Genomic DNA, 23,246 nt, shown 5'->3' with positions numbered 1-23,246 from the left:
AGCAAAAGTGGAACAGAAACCGCCCGTGTAGGTTTACAGTCGAGGGTGATCAGTTGTCGTTCCGTTGTGACATTGGGTTCACTTTGTGCTTGCAGCGGAGTAGTTCATAAATTTGATAACTCCTGTGGTGGCTTTTGTCCTTATTTGGTTGTTGGTATGAATTGGCGAATATGGCAGAGGGCGGTTCTTATTTGGATACACCTGCGCGGGGTGGAACAGTACCATCACCTGCGTCGGGTAGTGCGGAATGTACTGAGATGTACAGGTGATTGCTTTTCTGGTAATGATCAGCACAAGAGAGATGCAAGCTTCCGACAATGGAAGTATGCCATTGGTTGTCTAAGGAGAGATGAGAGCCTATTACAGAGCACTCTGGTAAAGGCTTCATTAAAGGGTGATGTAGCAGAGTTGGTCATGAATATGGTTGGTCATGAACATTGGAGGTCCCCAATGGTGAAGTAGAGTGGTTTGATGCTATTGGAGAGGTTTTACAAAGACAGTTGGCAAAGGGAAGGTGAGCGTATAAAGGACTATGGTATGCGCTTGCAACTTGCTGTCAATACAGTCAAAGAGCGGGGAGGCATTGCAGCCACTGAGGTAGATCGGACATTGAGGACTGTTTTCTGGTGTAATTTGTGCAACAGAGATGTGAAGCATGTGATACAACACAAGTTTGAGAACATCTCAACATTCCAACAATTGTGGTGTGAGACGCGCAAAGCAGAACAGGATGAACAGGAATGGTCAAACAGGATGAATTAATAGGGTCGCCAACATTGAAGGTCATGTATCATTAGTTGGAGACAATCGAGAGAGTGATAGAGCGTTGTGGTGCAGAGAGAACTGCTATGATGACACTGCTAAAACAACAAGCAGATGTCATAGAAATGATGAAGGGGAATCAAAGTTGATGGGCAGGGATGTGACAACTCTGCCCTTTGTTGACAAAACCTCTGCCCTTAGCTCTGCATCTGGTGGCACTGTAGCGTGGAAACCGTTAGTTCGGTGTTATTTGTGTGATGAGTGTGGTCATATAGCTAGGGAGTGCCCAGTCAGATCTGAGAGACTGGTTACGTGTTGCGTTTGTGGGAAGTCGGGACTTATTTCATATAGGTGCCCCATGCGTGCTGTCAAGAATCCCGATAGTAGCTAGAGTTTGACCAGGTCTGGAAAACACCACCACGAAGTTAATCGTCACTTCTGGAAATGTAAGCGCAGTCAACATCCTGTTGCAAAGCATGTACGAAAGAGTGTTGAACATTGTTATGGTGATGGGGATCCATCTTCTAGAAAAGACAGAGAACCAGATTGTATACATACTTCGTGTCAAAGCCAATAACCACTCTTGATGGTGAACAGTGTATGTGATCGGTTGGTTGGATCAAACCGTGAGGGTTGTTTTTGTCCGAGGAATCAAATGTGCTTTTTTACTGGATACGGGTTCGCAGGTCACGCCTGTAGGGAATGCTTTCTACTGTAAACACCTTGCAGACATTAAGGTGAAGCCCCTTGATGAATCTTTTGTCGTCACAGGAGCTGGTGGTGAGAGATTGTCTTATGTAGGATATATTGAGGTCCCTCTGTCTTTTCCACACTCTATGTTTGCTGATGAGCTGGAATATCAGACATTGGTATTGGTGGCGGCTGATAATGAGTACAACCGCTGAGTGCAGGTTACTGCTTTTACTAACCTGCTTGACTTGTATTTAAGAAGAGATGGGTTGTCTGGTCAGTACAATAGGAGAATGTCACGACTAGGCAGAGAAACTTGTCGTGCACTCAGAGCCAGAGACAAGTTTGTTGGTGTTGACAGTCATATTGGTGAGGTTAAGGCTATGTGTAAGACGTCGCTTACGGTGCGACCTGACACTGATCGCATTGTTTGAGGCAAGATGCGTGGTGGGACTCGGCGTGACAAGTACATGGTCATGGTGGAGCCTAGTGACAAAACGGCATGTGATATAGCAACGAGTCCTACGGCCTGCATGTTGAGTTGCCACAAGAGGAATTTGCATGTGCCAGTGAGAATCAGTAACACTACCGATAGACCCGTGAAAACCTGGTGCGATCATAGGTTAGGCGAGCGCTGTGGTGCAGATAGAGCACCTGGGACGCGATGCGACCTCTGAGAACATTAACATGGGAGAATCTGATGGTGTGAGTAGGCATTTTGATGTAGACGGAGTGAACTTTGACACGTCCCAAGCCCAGCTCCATCAACATCAGTTGGCTGAAGTGAAGGACTGTTTTGAACGCAATGCAGATGTTTTCTCCAAACACTACAATGACTTAGGATCTTGTGATCTGGAGAAGCATAGGATAAGGCTGACGAATGATGAGCCGATAAGAGAGCGGCATAGGCGTGTACCACCTGCCCGTTATGAAGAGCTAAGACAGATGTTGCAGGGAATGATTGACAGTCATGTTATATGCGAGTCGCACAGTCCCTGGGCGGCTCCGATTGTGATGGTAATTAAGAAAGCACATGGCTGTGCATAGACTATCGGAAGTTGAATGCACGCACTATCAGAGATGCATATGCTCTAACAAGCATTGAAGAATGTTTTGATGCTTTGAAGGAGGCGACATTGTTCGGTACGTTAGACTCTCCATTGGACTGGCAACCAGCGCCATTGAGTTTCAGGGAAGACAGAAGCCCTGAGGGCCTGGTCAGTGCCTACCAACGCCAAAGAGGTGAAGACGTTTCTTGGGGTAGTGGGATATTATGGCCGCTTCGTTGAGGACTATTCGAAAATCACTAAGCCACTCAATGAGTTAACCACAGGGTTGTATGAGAGAACAGTTAGAGGGAGTAAGATGAGACTGGTGCTTGAGAGTCAGCAGCCAGAATGCCAACTGGCGTTTGAGACTTTGGTTGAGCGGCTGACAACCCCACTGGCGTATCTTGACTACGGCAGGCCTTTTGAGCTTCACACAGATGCGAGTTTGTTGGGTCTGGGTGTGGCCTTGTATCAGAATGAAGGAGAGCAGATGAGGGTTGTAGTGTATGTGAGCCGAAGACTGGCCAAAAGTGAGCGCAACTATCCAGCTCACAAGCTTGAGTTTTTGGTGCTGAAGTGGGCTGTCACAGAAAAGTTTGGCAACAAATTTGTTGTGGTGACAGACAATAACCCGCTCACGTATGTTATGACGTGTGCAAAATTAGACGCGACCGGACACCGATGGCTTGCTGCATTATCGCAATATCACTTTCAATTGCAATATAGACCTGGTAAACGGAATGGTGATGCAGATAGCTTATCCCATAGACCACAACAAGGGTATACTACGGATGACACTGGTCGTGGTGGCTGGCTTCATTGAATCCCGCCTGGTGCAAAGGAGCGCAAGACCATGCGGAAGAAGACTGTTGCAGCCATAAGCAGTGCTCAACACACCTCAGCCATGCCTGCGGTGGAACTAGTGACTGAGGAAGCCATTGACGATCAGCTGGAAGAACCTGAGAGATGGGTGCATGGTCCAGCGCTTCCCACCATCACCATGGATGAATGGAGGGGACTACAGCGAAAGGATCTGGTGATTGGTAGATTGTGTTGGTACGTTGGGAGATCCCACAGACCCTCTTGACAGGAGAGAAGTGGTGATATTGCTGGGGTTTGGTTGGCACTAAGAGAATGGAATCGCTTACACTTCAAAAATGGAGTTTTGCATGGGTGCAAACAGATGCGGAAGGAAAGGAGTGCCATCAGTTGGTTTTGCCTGAGGCATACCGTGGTACAGCCATGGAAGCACTTCACGATAACTTGGGGCACCCTGGCAAGGAGAAAACACTTGACTTGTTGTGGTTGAGGTTTTATTGGTCCAGGATGGAACAGGATGGACGGAAGTTGACCCCCGAAGAAAGGACTCGTGTCCCGCTGGTAAGTATTAGGACAAGTCAACCCCTTGAGCTTGTGTGCATGGACTACCTCACCCTGGAGTCATCGAAGGGAAGATGTTAAGACATTTTGGTCATTACAGATCACTTCACACAGTATGCAGTAGCGGTACCCACGAAGGACCAGACTGCAAAGACTACGGCTGCTGCTTTGATGGAGCACTTCCTGCTCCACTATTATTTCCCAGTTCGAATTCATTCGGACCAGGGCAGGAACTTTGAGTCCAAGGTGATCCAAGAGTTCTGTAAGATGTTAGGTGTGGCCAAGTCCCACACCACCCCTTACCACCCTCAGGGAAATGGTCAGTGTGAGAGATACAACAAGACCCTCATTGACATGTTTGGGGACGTTAAGTGGAGATCAAAAAGCTGACTGGAAGAAGTATGTTAGCTCGATGGTGCACGCATACAACTGCACTAGAGGCGAGACCACTGGTTATTCTCCGTACTACATGATGTATGGAAGACAACCACACTTACCAGTGGATATTTATCTTGGTCTACAACCAGACAGCTGTGGGGAAGACGATCATGATGAGTATGTTTCGCGCCTGAGAAAGAGGTTGAAGGTTGCATATGACTTAGCAGCAAAGGAGGCAGTCAAGCATCAAGACTACAACCGTAAGCGTTATGGATTGAAGGCAAAGGAAGCGATCTTACATCCTGGTGATAGAGTGCTGGTCCGTAACGTTAATATACATATGAGGAAAGCACAAGATTGCTGATCGATGCGAAAAGGAACCTTGTGTTGTGGTTCGTTACATGAATCCTGATGTGCCTGTTTATGAACTGAGACCCTAGACTGGAGATGGAGCTACTAGCGTGCTGCACAGGAATCTATTATTGCCCTGTAGCACATTGCCTATGCCTTATCCTGATAGACCAAAGAGGGAGAGGGCAAAGAAAGCTCTGCGATGGTCAGGGATGAGAACTAGAGCTAGGTGCATGCCGAGCAGTTCGGAATCTGAGGCAGAGTCTGAAAAGGAGAGTTCTGACAAGGGATTTGTGTATTGGATTGAACATCCAGTACCACAGAGATCCCGTGTTGAGCCTGTGGCTGCTGAGCCAGTGATGGCCAGCCCTGCACTTGAATCGGTTCACCAAGATGCAGAATCTGTTGGATCTGAAGTTGTTGGTGGTGACAGACATGGTGAGCATCCTGCATAAGTGAGCCCCAGCACAGTCCTGAGGTACCCACTGAACAGCGAGAGAAATCTGAGGCAAGTGCTGTTGGAGCTTGTGCGTCTGGTAATGTGACAGAGACCCTGAATGTCAGAAGATCTTCACGTGAACGCAGACCACCATTGAGGTATGGTTTTGATCAGTCACAGAGAGCTTTGCTGGATGGTAATGAGTCGAATCCTACAGTCCTGCTCGATAAATATGTCAATATGGCATTGCAGCAGCAGAGTATGGAGAAAGAGATGTCGCTGGTCAAGGAAATGATTTGTGGATATATAGTGGAAACAGTATAATAAAGACGACTGACTTCAAGTATGACAGTTGTTTGTTTCCTTTTTTTCTGTTTCTTCTTTGTGGTTCCGTGAGGTCTTTATGTGTTGGTTTTCCTGGTGGAACACTTCTCGTTCACCAAGCCAGAGAACAGAAGATAAAAAGATGAAGAGGCTGGGGATAGCAGACCTGAAGAGGACCCTGCCATCGTGTCTCAGTGGTAAAGCTCCGCCTTTGCCTGGGCCTCTGAGACGGGTTCTCGGAGCACAAGAGGCGGCACCGTGTGTATGCCCTATGGAGGTGAATAGACTAGCATTGTTGTAACTGTTCAGGGTTTGTTAGTCTTGTTTTTTAGTTGTTTGTATGTATGCAGTTGGTATGGTGTGTTTCTGTTGGGTTGGGCCGTGAAGGACATTACGCAAAGTCTGAAGAACAATACCCAAAGTCTGAAGGACATTACCCAAAGTCTGAAGGATGTTACCCAAAGTCTGAAGGATGTTACCCGAAGTGATGAAGAGGCCGATAGGTCGAGGACGATCTGAGGTTTGAAGGAGAGGGTGTAACCCGGGCTTACTTTAGGCATGCTAGACCCATGTATATATGACATTTTGCCTATTGTTTGACTTAAATCGCTTAAATATGCACTATGCAGTTTTGTGATATAGCATGGTTTTCCTTAGTTAGTATTTTGTGTGATTTATTATTAATTTGTATGCATTTCGACTTTATAATTCCATACTTTTGTTATACGTGACAAGTTATGAAATTGTTATTCTGGAACATTCTGGAAGCATTGTTCTGGAGGAGAGAAATAACGAACGGATCTCTCACTCTCTCTCTCTTCTTGGGATCGAGCTGGCAACGTCGTACTGTGTGTCACAGATCCGAGGATTGGCTAAGCACGCGGGAGCACACAATGAATGGTGATGACAAAGTGCATACAGTTAACTAAGCTATTTTATTCTCTAGACCTCATCAACAGATATTCATGCTCAGAAATTAACATGAAACTTGTGCACAAGAACTTATCACTAATAAATCACGTTAATCAACAAATCAACGACTTCAATCTATTATCCATTTATGCGAAATACAACAATATGCTTAATACACAGTTACGTAAAACCAAGTTGAGCCATGCAAGGCCTTCGGGTCAGGGAATTAAGGCAAAGCAAAACTTTGATAAAGTTTACAGTATTAGTGTTCTGTTGTAGTCCTGCAGTGTTCTGTTATGCTCCTCAAATCTTGGCATCGACGATACTTCAGCTACCATCCACATCAAGTCAATAGAGCTTCTAACACTGCCTGTGCCACCAGTAACCGATCCGGGTAGATACAATAGAAACCATTCACCACCAGTTGCCAATATTAACGTATGTCCACACGACCACGATACACCAGTTCACGATTACCAAGCCAACTGAAAACAGCAATACCAATTGCACGTGCTAATTAATTAAATTCCCATCACACGACGAGTATTCTATAGGACTATTATGTATCGCTACATTACACTTAAAGAAAGCTTAAATAATGCGACATATATAATTCACAATAAATTCCATGCTTCCAATCATCGCTTTAACGCCATATAAATAATTGTGTCTACACGACACTCCAAAATATGCAAAGTACGACTTACGGTTGATATGCCGTCACTCCCCCTGTTCCATTCAGCAAGAGACAGAACCGCTGAAACCAACAGACTCGTCCTGTCTGTACACAGGTATAAACGTAACGCTGGTTGACTATTAGTCTGGTTCTGCAGCATGAGCAAGGTGACGAAGAGCCTGAAATGCCCTTACAAACTGCTGCTAGGCAGAGCTGAATACGGTACTCACACTTTGACGGCCCGTGGTGTACTGACTTGCCACGTCCACCACACAACTTGCATGAATTTACATAACAAAGCCACCTGCAAGACCATGCAACCTTACATTCCCATTCATACGCAAATATCCACATCATACGCTGTACAAAGCAAATGCAACACTTGGCTTGGTTAAGCTCGACCAAGGGTCGGGCCAATTTTATTTATAGATTTAGCTCGCATTTACATAGCAGAAAACTAGGCTGATTTTCCTACAACATTGACTCCCCTCTCTAGAAATGTATCTACTCGTGATACACTTTCCACAGGGAAATCAGAGCCTCACAAATGTACCTATTCAACTCTACTGAGATAGTCGGCCCCAACATTCTCAGAACCTTTACTACCTTCAATACGAAACCTGTAGGACTGCAATGCCAAAGCCCAACGCATCACCCTTGCATTTACCATTTTGGCCCTCTGCATGTATATAAGAGATTTTTGGTCTGTCTGAAGAGTAAACATACGGCCATACAAATATCTCTCACTGTATATTTTAAGGCATGTGCTATGGGGTAGGGTCTCTGTCTGATTGGCCCACATGTAGTCAACTTTATCTCATGTTCATATAGTGATGTCCTCCCTGGCAAATCTGTGAGTACTTCGCTGTACTGGGCAAGTAGCCGCCTCACTGCAACACCTTGCTCCAAAGTAAGGCTGTCACTCACCTTCACATCATTAGCAGTCTGCGTTTGCTGTAAGACTGGCACTGTCAACAAGTCGCCATGTGGTTGTACAGCCTCGTGCCCTTGTTCCGGGTCTGGTTCCGAGTCAAGAAGTGCTGAGGACGCCGTCACCTCCACATCATCCTTCTCCTTGGGGGCCGCTGAGCCAACTACATCCTCTGCTTTCCTGCAAACATACAACTTTAGTAAATTTGAATGGAATGTTTTTACTTTACCACCCATGTCAATCTGATAATCCACATTACCGAGCTTTGCCACCACTGGAAATGGGCCCTTCCACTGCAGCAACAGCTTGTTACTATCAGTGGGAAGTAGTAGCAGAACATAATCACCCACCTTAAACTGACGTGGTTTACTCTTTCTATTGTAAAACTTCTCTTGTCTCATCTGTGCCTTCTTTAGGTTCTCATGTGCGAGTTCACACGTCTTTTCCAATCTTTCCCTCAGATCGATAACATACTGGTAGGTGGTCCTTACCTCTGTCTCTTCTACCTCGCCAGTCCACAGCTCTTTAAGTATGGGTATTGGACCTCTAACACTCCTCCCATATATCAGATCAAATGGTGAAAACCCAAGACTAGCTTGTGGCACCTCACGATATGCAAATAAAAGTGGTGCTAGGTAGCGATCCCAATCTTTGGGTCTCTCGGAACTCATTCTCTTCAACATTTGCTTCAGTGTGCCGTTGAAACGCTCCACCAGTCCGTTACAGGCAGGATGGTAGGGTGTTGTAGTCAACTGTTTTATTGAAAGTAATCTGCTCACCTCCTGCATGATACCCGATGTAAATTGGGAGCCTTGGTCACTCAAGATCTCCCTCGGTACACCAACCCTACAAAAAACATCCACCAGTGCCTCTGCTACTGTAGTAGTCTCAATATTCTTCATTGCCACTGCCTCCGGATATCTTGTAGCATAATCTACTACGGTGAGTATGTACCTATTACCCTTGTCAGTTATCGGGAAGATGGGTCCCACAATATCTACTGCCACTCTCCTGAATGGGATGTCAATACATGGCATGCGTCCCAAGGGTACCCTTACTACTCTACCCTTTGGACTTGTTCGCTGACAAATATCACACGACTGGACATAACGCTTCACATCAGACTGAACACCAGGCCAGAAGAAACTAGTGAGTACCTTATCCACAGTTCTTTGAACTCCTTGGTGTCCTCCTAATAGTGACTCATGGGCTATCTTCATAACCATAGGACGAAGCCTGCAGGGAACTACAACTTGGTGAATGCAGTCACTGCTCCCAACCTTTGGAGACTGGAATTCCCTGTACAACACATTCTTGAGAACAATGAACTTGGACTTGCGGCCGTTTCTGTCTATCCTCTCATGCCCCTGATCTGCCAAATACCTACATCTCTTAAGGGTTTCATCATCTCCTTGTTCTTCTCTAAGCTTCTGTGGTGTAATGACCTCAGCGAAGTCATCTGGTACCTTCAATGGTTTGGTCAGCCTACCTTCTGCCCTTTTTTGTGCTCGTGTCTGCATTGAAGATGTGACCTTAACTTTCCTCGCACACTCAGTGTCCACACCCTCTTCAGTCCACTTGGGGTCAGGGTCTTCAGGTCATCTACTTCCTTCAATATTCCCCAACACTAGGTCGTATACTGGCTTCTCCATACATAGGGCATCTACAGTACCAACATAGAATGGTGTGTTAATGTATATTGTGGCTACTGGAGCCCTTCTAATTGTTCCATCTATCAGAACACATGATTGATGCTCGCCTGTAAGTTGGCTGTCAAATACCAAATCCCTGCGAACAACCACACCACTACACCCACTGTCCCTAAGAACCAACACCTTTGTCTTACCAACAAACCCACTTAGCACTGGCATAGCTCCTGTGGTGTGCTTATGAGATGACATACTTGTGGCTGGCGACTGCAGAGGGCCTGATACTCTACCACTTCCCAGCCCTTTGGCAGGCTGTTTGCCCCGTTTCATCGGTTTACCCTTAGCAGTCCCCTTGACCGTGTCCCCTGTCTTTAGTGGCACATGTCTGAAACCATTACCCTGTGGTGCAGATTGGTTGAACTTACTTGAAACCATGCTGGATGCCTTCAGACTAGCAGGCGCTCTGTGGTTACAATCCTTAGCCATGTGGCCTTTGCGATGACAAACATAACAGGTCAAATCTTTAATAAGCTGGCTCTTCCTAGTTCCAGCTGCTGAACTCGATTGCGATGGTGGAGTAGGAGTCTCTGGCTTACCTACTGCAGCTTGTGGTGCCTTTCCACCACTCCACGACTGCTTTTGTGTGGAACGCCCGAATGAGGAACCTCTCGCCTCAACGAACTGCTCTGACAACCTTGCCATCTCAGTCAGTGTCTTTGGGGATCGCTCCTTCACAAAAATAGCCAGGTCTTGGCCACAACTGTTCAAAAACTGTTCCTGCAAGAGAAGGTTCTTTAGACTATCAAAATCTTTGTCAATCTCTGACAGATCAACCCACCGAGTAAACAAATTCTCTATTCTGGCTGCAAACTGAATTGCTGATTCAACACGGTCTGGTTTAGCCATTCGAAATCTGGTACGAAACCCTTCCTCTGTTAGGTTGTATTGTTTGAACAACGCCGTTTTTACTACTTCATAATCATTTATCTCTGTAACTGCTAGACGACAGTAAACATCAAGAGCTTTACCTGTGAGCAATGTGCTCAAGTTAGTAGCCCAATCTACCTTCTTCCATCTGACTGACACAGCATATCTTTCAAATCGCTGTATATATGAATCCAAATCATCCTTACTATCCTGAAACATGGGGAGTTTGGGGGCTTTTATATTATAGGCTGGCCTATGCTTGTGCTCATCCTCATCACTCTCACTTTCATCACTCTCACCTTTCCTCAACACATCCCTTTTTACCCGTAGCTCCATCAACATTCTTTCCTCTTTCTTTATCTCCAGCTCACGCTTCCTCAATTCTAACAACTCCGCTCGTTCACCTCTAGCATCTCTCTCCCTCTCTCTAGCAAACTCAAGCAAATACGCCCCTGTCAGTCCTGTCTCTCTTCCAAAGTCTAGCCACTTCTCCATATTAGGCGCCGGATTCAGCCTGCAAATCTAAACTGAAATACGATGGGAGCATCTACCAAACCAGATCGCCCACGTACATAAAGACGGCACTGTCCCTTGCCGAGTGGATAGCCAGGAGAACGGATATCTGAAATAAGCTAAGCTAAAACCAGACAATATATTAGTAAATGAAAAATGACAAAATTACTTATGCAGCAAAAGGAAAAATTATAAGCACCGTGAGACAACGCCAATCAGTGCGGGTCACCCGTTAAGATGCACGTGCTCGATTTTTTTTTGTATAAGCCAATCCTGGCACGCTCGCCAAAATGTCACAGATCCGAGGATTGGCTAAGCACGCGGGAGCACACAATGAATGGTGATGACAAAGTGCATACAGTTAACTAAGCTATTTTATTCTCTAGACCTCATCAACAGATATTCATGCTCAGAAATTAACATGAAACTTGTGCACAAGAACTTATCACTAATAAATCACGTTAATCAACAAATCAACGACTTCAATCTATTATCCATTTATGCGAAATACAACAATATGCTTAATACACAGTTACGTAAAACCAAGTTGAGCCATACAAGGCCTTCGGGTCAGGGAATTAAGGCAAAGCAAAACTTTGATAAAGTTTACAGTATTAGTGTTCTGTTGTAGTCCTGCAGTGTTCTGTTACGCTCCTCAAATCTTGGCATCGACGATACTTCAGCTACCATCCACATCAAGTCAATAGAGCTTCTAACACTGCCTGTGCCACCAGTAACCGATCCGGGTAGATACAATAGAAACCATTCACCACCAGTTGCCAATATTAACGTATGTCCACACGACCACGATACACCAGTTCACGATTACCAAGCCAACTGAAAACAGCAATACCAATTGCACGTGCTAATTAATTAAATTCCCATCACACGACGAGTATTCTATAGGACTATTATGTATCGCTACATTACACTTAAAGAAAGCTTAAATAATGCGACATATATAATTCACAATAAATTCCATGCTTCCAATCATCGCTTTAACGCCATATAAATAATTGTGTCTACACAACACTCCAAAATATGCAAAGTACGACTTACGGTTGATATGCCGTCACTCCCCCTGTTCCATTCAGCAAGAGGCAGAACCACTGAAACCAACAGACTCGTCCTGTCTGTACACAGGTATAAACGTAACGCTGGTTGACTATTAGTCTGGTTCTGCAGCATGAGCAAGGTGACGAAGAGCCTGAAATGCCCTTACAAACTGCTGCTAGGCAGAGCTGAATACGGTACTCACACTTTGACGGCCCGTGGTGTACTGACTTGCCACGTCCACCACACAACTCGCATGAATTTACATAACAAAGCCACCTGCAAGACCATGCAACCTTACATTCCCATTCATACGCAAATATCCACATCATACGCTGTACAAAGCAAATGCAACACTTGGCTTGGTTAAGCTCGACCAAGGGTCGGGCCAATTTTATTTATAGATTTAGCTCGCATTTACATAGCAGAAAACTAGGCTGATTTTCCTACAACACTGTGCCGTTGGGGAAGACTGTGTGGCCGCTGAGTGGAGATCGGAAGCGGATCATGGATTACATGACAGAAGAAGTGCTGAACAAGAACACTGTTGTTGCGGTGCACTGATGGACTTCTAGTTCAACCCGTGTGAAGTTCGTCGAGACTGGTAGGTGAACTGTAACTGTAACTGTAACTATTCGGAAAGGGGCCCGAAGGGTCATTGATTGCGAACATGAACTTTTATTGCGTCAAAATTTTGTGATTTACATCATTGTAGCATTTTGTGGGTAGTGGGAGCACTTTTCCCGTGTAGTTTTCTTGTGCGTGGCTGCCGAGATTGCGTCATTTTCCCGTTTCGGCTGTTTTTTGGCGAGATTCGTTTCTGGTCACTTGAGAAATCGTTTGGCGGCATATTTGGGGCAGCAACGCACTCTCTTGGTAGATTGAATAAACTGCTTAGTTACTCACATTTTTGTGATTAGCACTGAGGTGATTTTACTGATTTTATTGTAATATGTGCATTTTTGTCGTTGTGTTTGCCTCGCCTTTCCCGTGTGTGTGTTTGGGTGCATGCCTGTGCATTTGTGCTGAGTTGGCGAGTTAGTGTTTACTGCGTGGATGTTGTTAACTTTTTCATCCACACGCCCTGCTTCCTGTATAGCGTGGGGCTGGTGTGGGCGGCATTTACTGCTTTGTCCAGACATTTTATTTGTACGGCAGTATTTCATTGTGTTTGGCGTTAGTGTTGGGCACTGCCAGGTTAATTTAGTTTATCTATAGGCAAGTTCCTGGCAGGTTAATTTTATATAGTTTTATTTTTCCAGTGACAAGGCGCCACTGGGTTAATTTGGCCAGATCCTGTCGGATTAATATTGTATACCACTTTGTAGTAGGCTTTACTTAGGCAGTATGAGCTGTCTCTGTTTATAACTGAAATATATGTGTTGGCTGAGTTTTGGGGTTGATTCCCTGACTACATACATACATACATACCAACTTCTCTACTCCGGACCCTCAAGTCTGACTTTGGTACGCGAGACGGCCCCTGTGATCCTGAGGAGGAAGACGACTATTTAGATTAGTGAATGGAAGTTTCATCATCTGCCTCGCCCCGTCGGAGTCCCATGAACACCGGTGAGCGGGGGTGGCATGAACAAGTCCATGTCAGAGCTGGCAATGGGTGATGGATCGACAACTACTGACCATGCAGAGATCAGAATAATAAGTAAAAATTTCTATTACAGAAAATTTGCACTAAAAGTGGCATTCGTGGGTTGACTTTACCAGGCTGCAATGAAAGAAAATTCCAACTCTCAGCTTATACAGATGACGTGGATTTCCTCATAACGCTGGGCGTTGATTTTGAAAGACTGAAGTACTGGTTCGAAATTTATTAAAACTCATCAAATGCAAAAGTTAATAAATCTGAAGGACTGTGGTCGGGTGCTTGGATAAACCGGTTGGACAATCCTCTCGGTCTGAAATGGAACAATAAAGGACTTACAATCCTGGGTACATTTATTGGGAACAACAAGATATTCAGCCAGAAAAATTGGAATGATGTTTTAACCAAAATTGATAACAAACTATAGCACTGGGGTCAATTTGCAAAATCACTTTCTTACCATGGTCGGGTACCAAACTGTGGCATCGTCACATTGCATATCAGCTCTGATAAAGAAGATGAATAAATTATATATGTTTGAAAACAAAGTTATTTACAATTTTCTAATTAATTCACTTGATACCAACAACAGTAGACTTGATTCTGTATGGAGAGATATTCTTGTTATACAATGGCGTCTATTTAAAGAGACCATATCTACAGGTAAATTTATGCAAGTTGCAGGCTACTCAAGTAACAATACTAGTGTAAGTCCAATTTGTAAATATATTCCTAATGATGTACTACACATGTTTTTAGAATGTCCATGGCTCAATTCCCTCCTCACATCTGTGTTTAACCTAGCAAAAGCAATCGCAAATACTGTTGTAATACTCCTAGCTTGGTTCTTTTTCGATCCTCCTTATAAGAAAGCCAGGAAGTCTGACTGCCAGCTGATTAACTATATTTTTATCACTGCCAAGATTGTAATACATACTACTCATTTCAACAGTTTTACCAATGCGATACATTGTGACATTCTTGACATTTTTTATGGAAAAATCAAGGAACGCATTTTACTGGAATTTGAATACGCAAAACTGTGTCAAACTGGACACATTTAATATATTTTGGTGTAAAAATGAAGTATTATGTAAACTGGAGAACAAGGAATTGCGGCTCATTTCATAGACAGCGGCAACGCTAATTTCATACCTATTTTTATACTGTAAATATACATATATATGTATATATATTTCATTTTACCTCACTTGTCCTGCAATTCACCTTTTTACTTGTATGTAATGTAACAACATTTATTATTTAACGTCATCCAGAATAAATGTCACCTGTTAATATCAAATCTTCTTCTTGTGGTTGTGGTCATGTGAACTTTTGCACTGAATTTTCGAAATTTGTATTGATCAACTGTCATGGCCGCTATCGAGGGTAAAAATTCGACCAGAGGGGGTTGGGTAATCACCCCTTTCTGATAGTTTAGGGCTTTCAAATTTATTACTGTATATAGTACTGCCTAAGTGCAATCAATCGCCAATAAAAGCTTTAGCGGTCACGTGACTTTTTCTGTTATGTCCATTTTTTTATAATGCTTTTTTCAGCATTTTTTTCATTAAAATCTCTTCTTCTCCTTAACAACATGGTCGGTCACAATGAAACCTAGTACATAGCTTCTACTAATCTATATCTACTTAGTTTGAAAAACAAAATTTGATTGGTCTATTAATTTGGTCGCCATCTTGGATTTAGTGAAAACCGAAAGCGTCCATTTTGACTGCCATTTTGACTGCTTTTGTTGTGTTGCACCTGTAGTCAAAGCCTATCCTTAATGAGGTAAAAGAACATTAGAGGTCACGTGACTTTTGCCGCTATTTTTTTTTTTTTCAAAAACGTGGCTAAATTCAATAACAATCTTCTTGACATGAAATTTGGCATAATCCATCTACATACATAGCTCTTTCAAGTTTGAGCCCCAAAAGTTGATTGGTCACGTGGTTTGGCCGCCATTTTGTGTTATTAACCAAAATGACCAAAAGTTTCTTTCTCATTGGTGCTTCAACCAATTAAAGGGCCGTTAGCGGCATTTTCAAGTTTTTTTGTCATAATTTAAATGCATCTGCAATTTGCTGAAATGATATGTTGGTTGTGTTAAATGAGAATATACTGAACATAAAGACGAAAATAGTGCAAGTTCACCGTGCGCGAACGAAAAACGGTTTTCCGACGATTGCGTCATCGATTTAAATGCCAACTTGCGGCATACATTCCTAAGGGTTCTGAATGACGTCATCTCACTCTAAGTACTACCAAACAATGGACGACTCAAGTGTGTATTCCGCGGTAAGTATAAACCGTCCTATTTCGCTGCGTTTTCCAAGGAAACCCGGCACAACTTTTATTGTTGTTGAATTCCCACACTTTTTCTCTTGCCATGTTGTTCTCACTCGACCTATTTCACTGTTTTTTTGGCAACCCCGATCACACTGTACGCCGATTGTGTTTGCCTAGGATGACGTAAATACAACCCAGTGTATACAATTGCATTTCTCAGCGAGTTATCACATAATAAATGTGTAGGCATTAGTGATTTTTATTAAAAGCATTGGAATGAAAGTCGACTAAATTATTTTCGGTATTTAGCTCATTGGTCGCTGCCACTGTAGCTAGCGATGGGAAGGGGTGGAGACATGGAATTGTATAGAAGTATAGAAATTGAGTATGCTGCAACACTTTGTGAACACGTTTTGAACAGCCTAGAATGAATTATAACTCATTCCTATCGTTATGATATGTTAGTATATTACTCCATGGTTTAGTCATGGTTACTAGAAGAACCATGGTTTATTTATATTTAGTACATACATTTTATGGACAGAAAATTTAATTGATTATGTAATAAACCATGTACTTTATGTGAATGTCATGGTCACTATTCTGCATAAATTACATTATCTGCCAAATCTACTATTCAGGCCCAAAATCATTTGTACATGCAACACAGATAAGGATAACCTCAACAAAATTAAACTGTAAATCCCCACACCTAACAATGCTATGCTGTAAAATGCTTTATTTGAGCTGGAATTAATTTTCGCTAAATATATATATATTCTGGGTGTTTGAGCTTTTGTATGGAGTTTATTTTTATCGATTCTTAATACTTGAATGTATAATATGGGGAAAAACATAATCGTGGTTTTTAAGCTGTAAACTTATACTAGCTTATCATATGAGTGATTGTTCGTCGTAAAAAGTGATAGGTACTACGTGTGGACCTCTCTCAGATTTGTTCATTTCATGATGATATATTCAATTATCTAATTTTGATGAATATTTTTGTCATTTTTGGTGAGAAGTGATATTTTCGAATTCTTGTTGAAAACAGCAAGTTCGATTGCTTTGATATTATACATATTGTTCATTTTCTAATGATATCTCAAGTTGTTTAATTGAAATGTGCATTGCTAGCAGTGGACCTGTCTCAGCCGACAGGCTGCTTGTTTTCAGAGAATCATTCGCTCACTATTACCCCAAAAAATTCTCAGATGGTTTAAACAATTACTACTGCATTTTCTACAGGCATCAAGCAGTTCTCTGGACACAACATATGGTGAAAGTGAGCCAGTTCCATATAGAAGGGGGCGTAGAGGTAGAGGTCGTAGCTGTGGAAGGGGAAGAGGTGGACATGGTAGAGGGCAAGGCCAAACTGTGAGAAATGCTCATGATGCTTTGAGGCTTCTTCTTATTCAAAAAAAGAACAGAATACGAGTGAGTATATTTTCGTAGACAGAAACATATATTTTATTTGGCAAATGTAATTTCAATGTGTACTTAAGCTGCCACAAAATATAAATCAAAGAAAGCTTAGAAAGAACTCCCGTGTGCTGAGAGTATTGAAGACGCATTAAAAATTAATTCAAAATTACTTGTACACGAGATATTGATGGAAAAGCTGAAAACTAATTATGTAAATCAGGTAATTAATATGAATAGAACAGAACAAAAAAATTATGAATTATCATGCTAATTAGAGAATTAATATTAATCAAAATTAATCAGGTCTGTCTATTGTCCTAGAGCATTTATGTACCAAATTTTTTTCAAATGTGATGATCAGTAATTGAGATATCAGTGTTAATTAATTATGTTAATTAGGTGATTAATAAGCATAAATATTTACCAAAAACTAATTGGGTTTCTGCATAGTTCTCTTTAAAAGTTTCATTAAAATCCAATTTGTGGTTCTTTATATATCAGTGGAACATTATGCAAATTAGGTAATTAATATCCAATTAAAACTAATCAGGTGTCTGCATAATCCTAGAAGATCTATGTAGCAAGTCTCATTGAAATATGATTACTACTTGAAATATCAAAAGCTGAAAATTCATTAATTATGTAAATTAGCTAATTAATATATACTGATATTACCCTAAAAGCTATCAGGTCTATGCAGTGTCCTATGACATCTATGTACCAAATTTCATTGAAATGTGATGATTACTACTTGAAATATCAAAAGCTGAAAATTCATTAATTATGTAAATTAGCTAATTAATATATACTGATATTACACTAAAAACTATCAGGTCTATGCTGTGTCCTATGACATCTATGTACCAAATTTCAATGAAATATGATGATTACTACTTGAAATATCAAAAGCTGAAAATTAATTAATTATGTAAATTAGCTAATTAATATATACTGATATTACCCTAAAAACTATCAGGTCTATGCAGTGTCCTATGACTTATGTAGCAAGTGTCATTGAAATGTGATGATTACTACTTGAAATATCAAAAGCTGAAAATTAATTAATTATGCAAATTAGGTAATTGATATGTACTCATATCACCCTAAAAACTATCAGGTCTGTGCAGTGTCCTATGACATCTATGTACCAAGTGTCATTGAAATGTGATGATTACTACTTGAAATATCAAAAGCTGAAACTTAATTAATTATGCAAATTAGGTAATTAATATATACTGATATTACCCTAAAAACTATCAGGTTTGTGCAGTGTTCTATGACATCTATGTACCAAGTTTTATTGAAATGTGATGATTAGTACTTGAGATATCAGTGGAAAAGCCGAAAATTGATTAATCATTATGCAAATTGAGCATTGAGCAATAGTGGATATGCAGACATAGGAGATCATTTTTTTAGCTCACAATGAAAAGGAAAACCTATTGACAGGTTATTGATAAGCAGATCATTCCATTCTCTAAATAGGTGACAGAGGCCATTGGCAAATGAGAACAGTGGCTATAAAAATAATGGTTTTGCCTACAGTTTTGCAAGTCTTGATGAAATGACATGGGGGGGGGGAAATTTAAGTAGTGGAGGTACATCCAGGCTGGTTGTTTAATTTTTTGTTACCGGTTGTGCCACATCTAGGTGGATATCATCCGTCCCCAGACTCTCAAAAACCCAGCTGGTGTGTATGTAGCAACTGTCGAGAGATGCCTACAGAGAGGGGAAATGTATGCTGCATGCGGCAGCCTCCATAGTGCACCACAACCTGGCTAGTAAGTATCACAGAATTTCAAATAGGCATGATTTCTTTCTGTGTTATACATGCACAATGAGTCATGTTTTATCATTTTTCATAAACATGTATTGTACATCAAAAGTGCTACATAACTGCTACAAAGTAACAAATGAAATACCGGTAGTGTTTCTGGTCACAATGAGAACATGGTACCGTGTTACCTGTACTTCATGTACACCCTACTGCTCTGGGAATAATTTTAATAAATTGCTTATTAACAATAAAAATATACAAGGTTCATATGAAAGGGTTTTCCAAAAATACTTTTGCATGAAATCATGCTACAAGTGGTTCTTAAAGCTAAAACACAGCAAAAACTTTTACCACTCCAAACAGGAACCAAAAACAAGCGAACATTGTAAAATAAATTTTAAGCTGAAATACACTTCTTCTTTCAGGATTTTGAACTACTTGTCCTTGATGAAGCTGTACTTGCTTTGGCGCGGTACTATCACAGATATTTTAGTACTGGATGACTACGATGATATAAACGAGGCAAATTGTCATGCAGCATATAGGCAGTACACATTATGGACACATGGTAGACTTGGTGTTGGTGATAGACTGGTAATACCTAGCTGTTGCGTTTAGAGCATCAGGGATAAATACCCGGATGCTAACATGCAATACACAGGGTTTCTGACTGGTAGACTGGTATAATTATGTGCGTCTTGAAATTTTTTTCTTCAACAAGAGTAGCAGTTGGAGGTGGACTAAGTGGAGCAGGATGCAGTGATATTTTTCTTGGATCTTGGGGTTCCAGCTCTTTATTTCGTTGCATTCCATGTCTATCTGCCAACCTCTTCACCACAACTGATTTCATCAACTGTGCGATGTGGGGATATGTCTTTTGTACCCTGATTGGTTTTACAGAGTATCTAAGTGTCTTTGTTGTAGCACCTATGATACCTAAAAATTATAAATGTCTAAACGTTATTTCCCCAAGCAGTTTATAATTTAACAGTGTTTACTTATATTATGAAATTATCACAAGAATACAGCAAAGTATAAATAAGAACAGTACAGCAATCATACCGAAGCATACAGTAAACGCTGAAACAACCTGGATGATACGGTATCTGATTTGACCTTTGATTGTGAGGTAAGTGGTGAGAGTCGGATTGTAGGTCAGAACGAGATTGCTCTGTAATAGGTTGATGTAAAACGTTTGCTGATAAAAAATTATTTTATTATTACATATGTACTGCAGTTTATTTTGATTCGTCCCTGAAATTAAAATCGGTATTTCCACACCACATATGCAAGTGAGGTCTGACAGCAAAAAAGTAGTCCCTGCAGGAGTTTCATTTTTATTCAGACAGTGACTCAGATTAGACGTCTGATTATTTTATTTTCACACAGTGACACTATAGTTCTACACTGGCACGCGTTGCTAGGGCGTAACATTGTCTTGGAACAAATTATTTTATTTATTACTTGTTTAATAAATCATGGTTCCATACAATCATGAATGTATCTTGTCTATTATTGTGGTCACATAACATACCGTGGAATACTTTATTTGCACTGGCATTTTATTTTCCCTGTTTTACCTGAAGTAAATTTTCTGCAAAATAAATTCCAGTGAAAATGCAGCTTTCTCTATACGTTGCATTGAGTCTTAATACAACATAGTGAAAATTTGATCCACACTATGTTTCTGTTTCACTCTGTAAAATGTATTTAAACTAAAACAGTTAAATTGTCAGAGATGTTGCATGCAATACTATATTTGCTCTATTACCGGTAGTAGCGCATGCTCTTATGTAAATAACAGAAGTGTTTCTATGGTCAAAATACATCATATTTTAATAAATATACAATACAATCAATGCAATTGTTGATGGTCACACTCTGCACTTCCCTCAATATAGGGTAGTACCCAGCTGTGTTCATCCACAACATGGTGAAGTGCTCCACCCCACATTCCCTGTAATCACAATAAGGAAAAAAGTCATGATTGTATCGTATTTACCCGGGTAAGAGCCCATGCCTGATCATACGCCCAGGGGGTCTATTTTGACAGTTGTGATTAAAAAATAACATTAAAAATTGACTTCTTCTGTTTACGTAATTTACATTAATTTTTCATCTGAATCATAACAGTCAGTAAGTCTACAAAAATGTATATTAAAGCAGGAACGGTAGTTCTCTTTGAAATTTGCCATGGTCGTTTGGTTGCTGCTTCCTTAGAGAGCCGCAAAGCAAGTGTTGCACTCGTTCGGCTTTAGCATCATCGGTGATGAAACCAATGTTGCAATATTGTAGCAACCTGGGAGAGTGGTTGAAGTCACGTTGTTTTGACTTAATAAACTATTTGGTAGCAGCTTGCGAATCCATAACTTGATTCACATTGCACAGCTAGAGACTATAAAGCAAGATAGAACAAGGTGAAATTGAAAATTATACTTACAAAAAACATATCGTAACTGGTAGCTTTCTGGCAACAATACTAACAAATTTTAACAATATGGGAACTCCACTTCAGTAAAGGTTTACATTCCTTGTTTTGGGCAGCCTGGGTGGAAATAAGAATAATTTTCAAGCAGGGATATTAGACTTATCTGTTTAAAAGTACAAAGGAATTTGAAGTTTATCGAAACAGAAGAATTTGGAGCCAGACATTTATTACCAAGCAACATTGTCCTTGTGCTTTCCAGTCTGCAATACAGGGTCACACAAGCAAACTCATGTGAAACTGGAGTCAATAAAATGCATGTTAATATCCAAGAAATATATTTGGAATTTTATGAACACAATTCTCAATAAATTTTCAAAAAGCTGACATATGATACTATATTATCACCATTCACTTTAGTTGAACAGTTGAAGCAAAATATACACTTACCTGAATTATTTTTTTTTCCAAGATTTTTAGCTGCATGCCAAATGTCATGTGAATGTTTTATATTTGGATACGTTTTTCTGAAATAAAAAGCAATATGTTCAACATTTATACAACTCTGGCAAACTCATTAGAGACAAAAATATGTATATGGATTTTTGACATATTCCTTGCTAATGAAGTGAATAACTGTAATGCCTTAACAACAAAAGATGGCATGTGAATAAAATTGTGATTGCTTAATTTCTTTTTTGTGCACTTGGCCAGCAACTGTTATTAATCATTGAATACAATGCATATTCAAAATGAATGTTTTGTCTTGCCTTATATTATTTGGCATACTAACCTAACCTGTCAATATCACAACTCAGTACATGTTACTTCCACCAATATACCTCAAAACACATATTAAGCAAGAGATCATTCACAATGCATTATGGGTATAAATTATTGTACTCACTCATCAGAGAGGCAATCTGCATATGTGCATCAGTCACAACTTCATGTATGTTAACATTTTTTTACAACAGTAGATTCATAGTCTCTTCAAATCATTTTTTTTCAAGGTTGGTAGACTTTCTCTCAGTCATCCTTTTGTCCATTGATATCACTGACAAAATTTCCTTTGAACTATTCTCCATTACTGTATATGAACAGTATTGGGCACAGTATCCCGGAGAGTCCATTCTACCATCACCTGATAGAATATAATTAACAAGTACAACATTAATGTGTTGTTGCATACCTCATAGCAATCCACTGATGTGGCATATGCATGTTCACCTGGCAGCATTATATAGAAGCTGAACTACTGCTCCTCGCACTGATTAACAAGAAATTATCTCCAGTGCTTTCACACCGTCGGGGCCAAGCGAGAGCCGTGATCTGCCAGAGTTTGATTCAGTTCGATCAGAGCCGAAAGGAACACTGGCTTCAAATACTTAGTACGAAAACAACATAACATGACTGAAAATGATTTTGGTGTTGAGTTGTTTCTTTACATGGTGCGATGCTGGGAGAAAAAGAAACAGTCATGGGTCCGAGACAATGCACTGGTGTTTGACTTAGGTATCTCGAATAAACAGAATACACGGCAGCTAAAATACGCTGAATGTGTTACAGCCTATACACTTAAGTTGTTGTCATGTAAAATTACCATCTTGTAATTGTTCAACTGTTGTGATATACTTTGCCACAGGGGGAAGTGTTTTAAAAAATAAAAATGTTTTGTTTTTGTTTACCTTGA

At 40.9% G+C, this 23,246-nt stretch overlaps 1 protein-coding gene, 1 long non-coding RNA gene and 1 pseudogene across 2 annotated transcripts; 1 reads left to right on the top strand and 2 right to left on the bottom strand.

Annotated features, from left to right (window-relative positions):
• Nucleotides 1–2,139: 2,139 nt before the first annotated feature.
• Nucleotides 2,140–2,741, top strand: LOC144361188 (uncharacterized). Its single transcript, XM_078013375.2, has 2 exons — nt 2,140–2,469; nt 2,580–2,741. Exons 1-2 carry the CDS (start codon nt 2,140–2,142, stop codon nt 2,739–2,741), a joined length of 492 nt encoding a protein of 163 aa, XP_077869501.2.
• Nucleotides 2,742–11,337: 8,596 nt separating this feature from the next.
• LOC146729483 (uncharacterized) lies at nt 11,338–12,076 on the bottom strand. The gene is made up of 2 exons (XR_014928251.1): nt 12,041–12,076; nt 11,338–11,818 (listed from the first exon to the last, which is right to left on the bottom strand). It is a non-coding gene; the product is annotated as an uncharacterized LOC146729483 (long non-coding RNA).
• Nucleotides 12,077–20,983: 8,907 nt separating this feature from the next.
• On the bottom strand, nt 20,984–22,701 carry LOC144361189 (uncharacterized; annotated as a pseudogene).
• Nucleotides 22,702–23,246: the final 545 nt, after the last annotated feature.

This window comes from Saccoglossus kowalevskii, chromosome 22 (assembly GCF_978046115.1).
Source record: "Saccoglossus kowalevskii chromosome 22, keSacKowa6.1, whole genome shotgun sequence".
Classification (NCBI taxonomy): Eukaryota; Metazoa; Hemichordata; class Enteropneusta; family Harrimaniidae; genus Saccoglossus; species Saccoglossus kowalevskii.
The sequence above is the reverse complement of the archived record's forward strand: the minus strand, read 5'-3'. Positions and strand labels throughout refer to the sequence as shown.

Bases quoted from the DNA above. Each gene is read 5' to 3' on its own strand.
- LOC144361188 (XM_078013375.2), top strand. From the start codon at position 2,140: ATGGGAGAATCTGATGGTGTGAGTAGGCATTTTGATGTAGACGGAGTG. The intron at 2,470-2,579 runs GTAATTAAGAAA...GATGCTTTGAAG, and splicing joins GGGCGGCTCCGATTGTGATG to GAGGCGACATTGTTCGGTAC.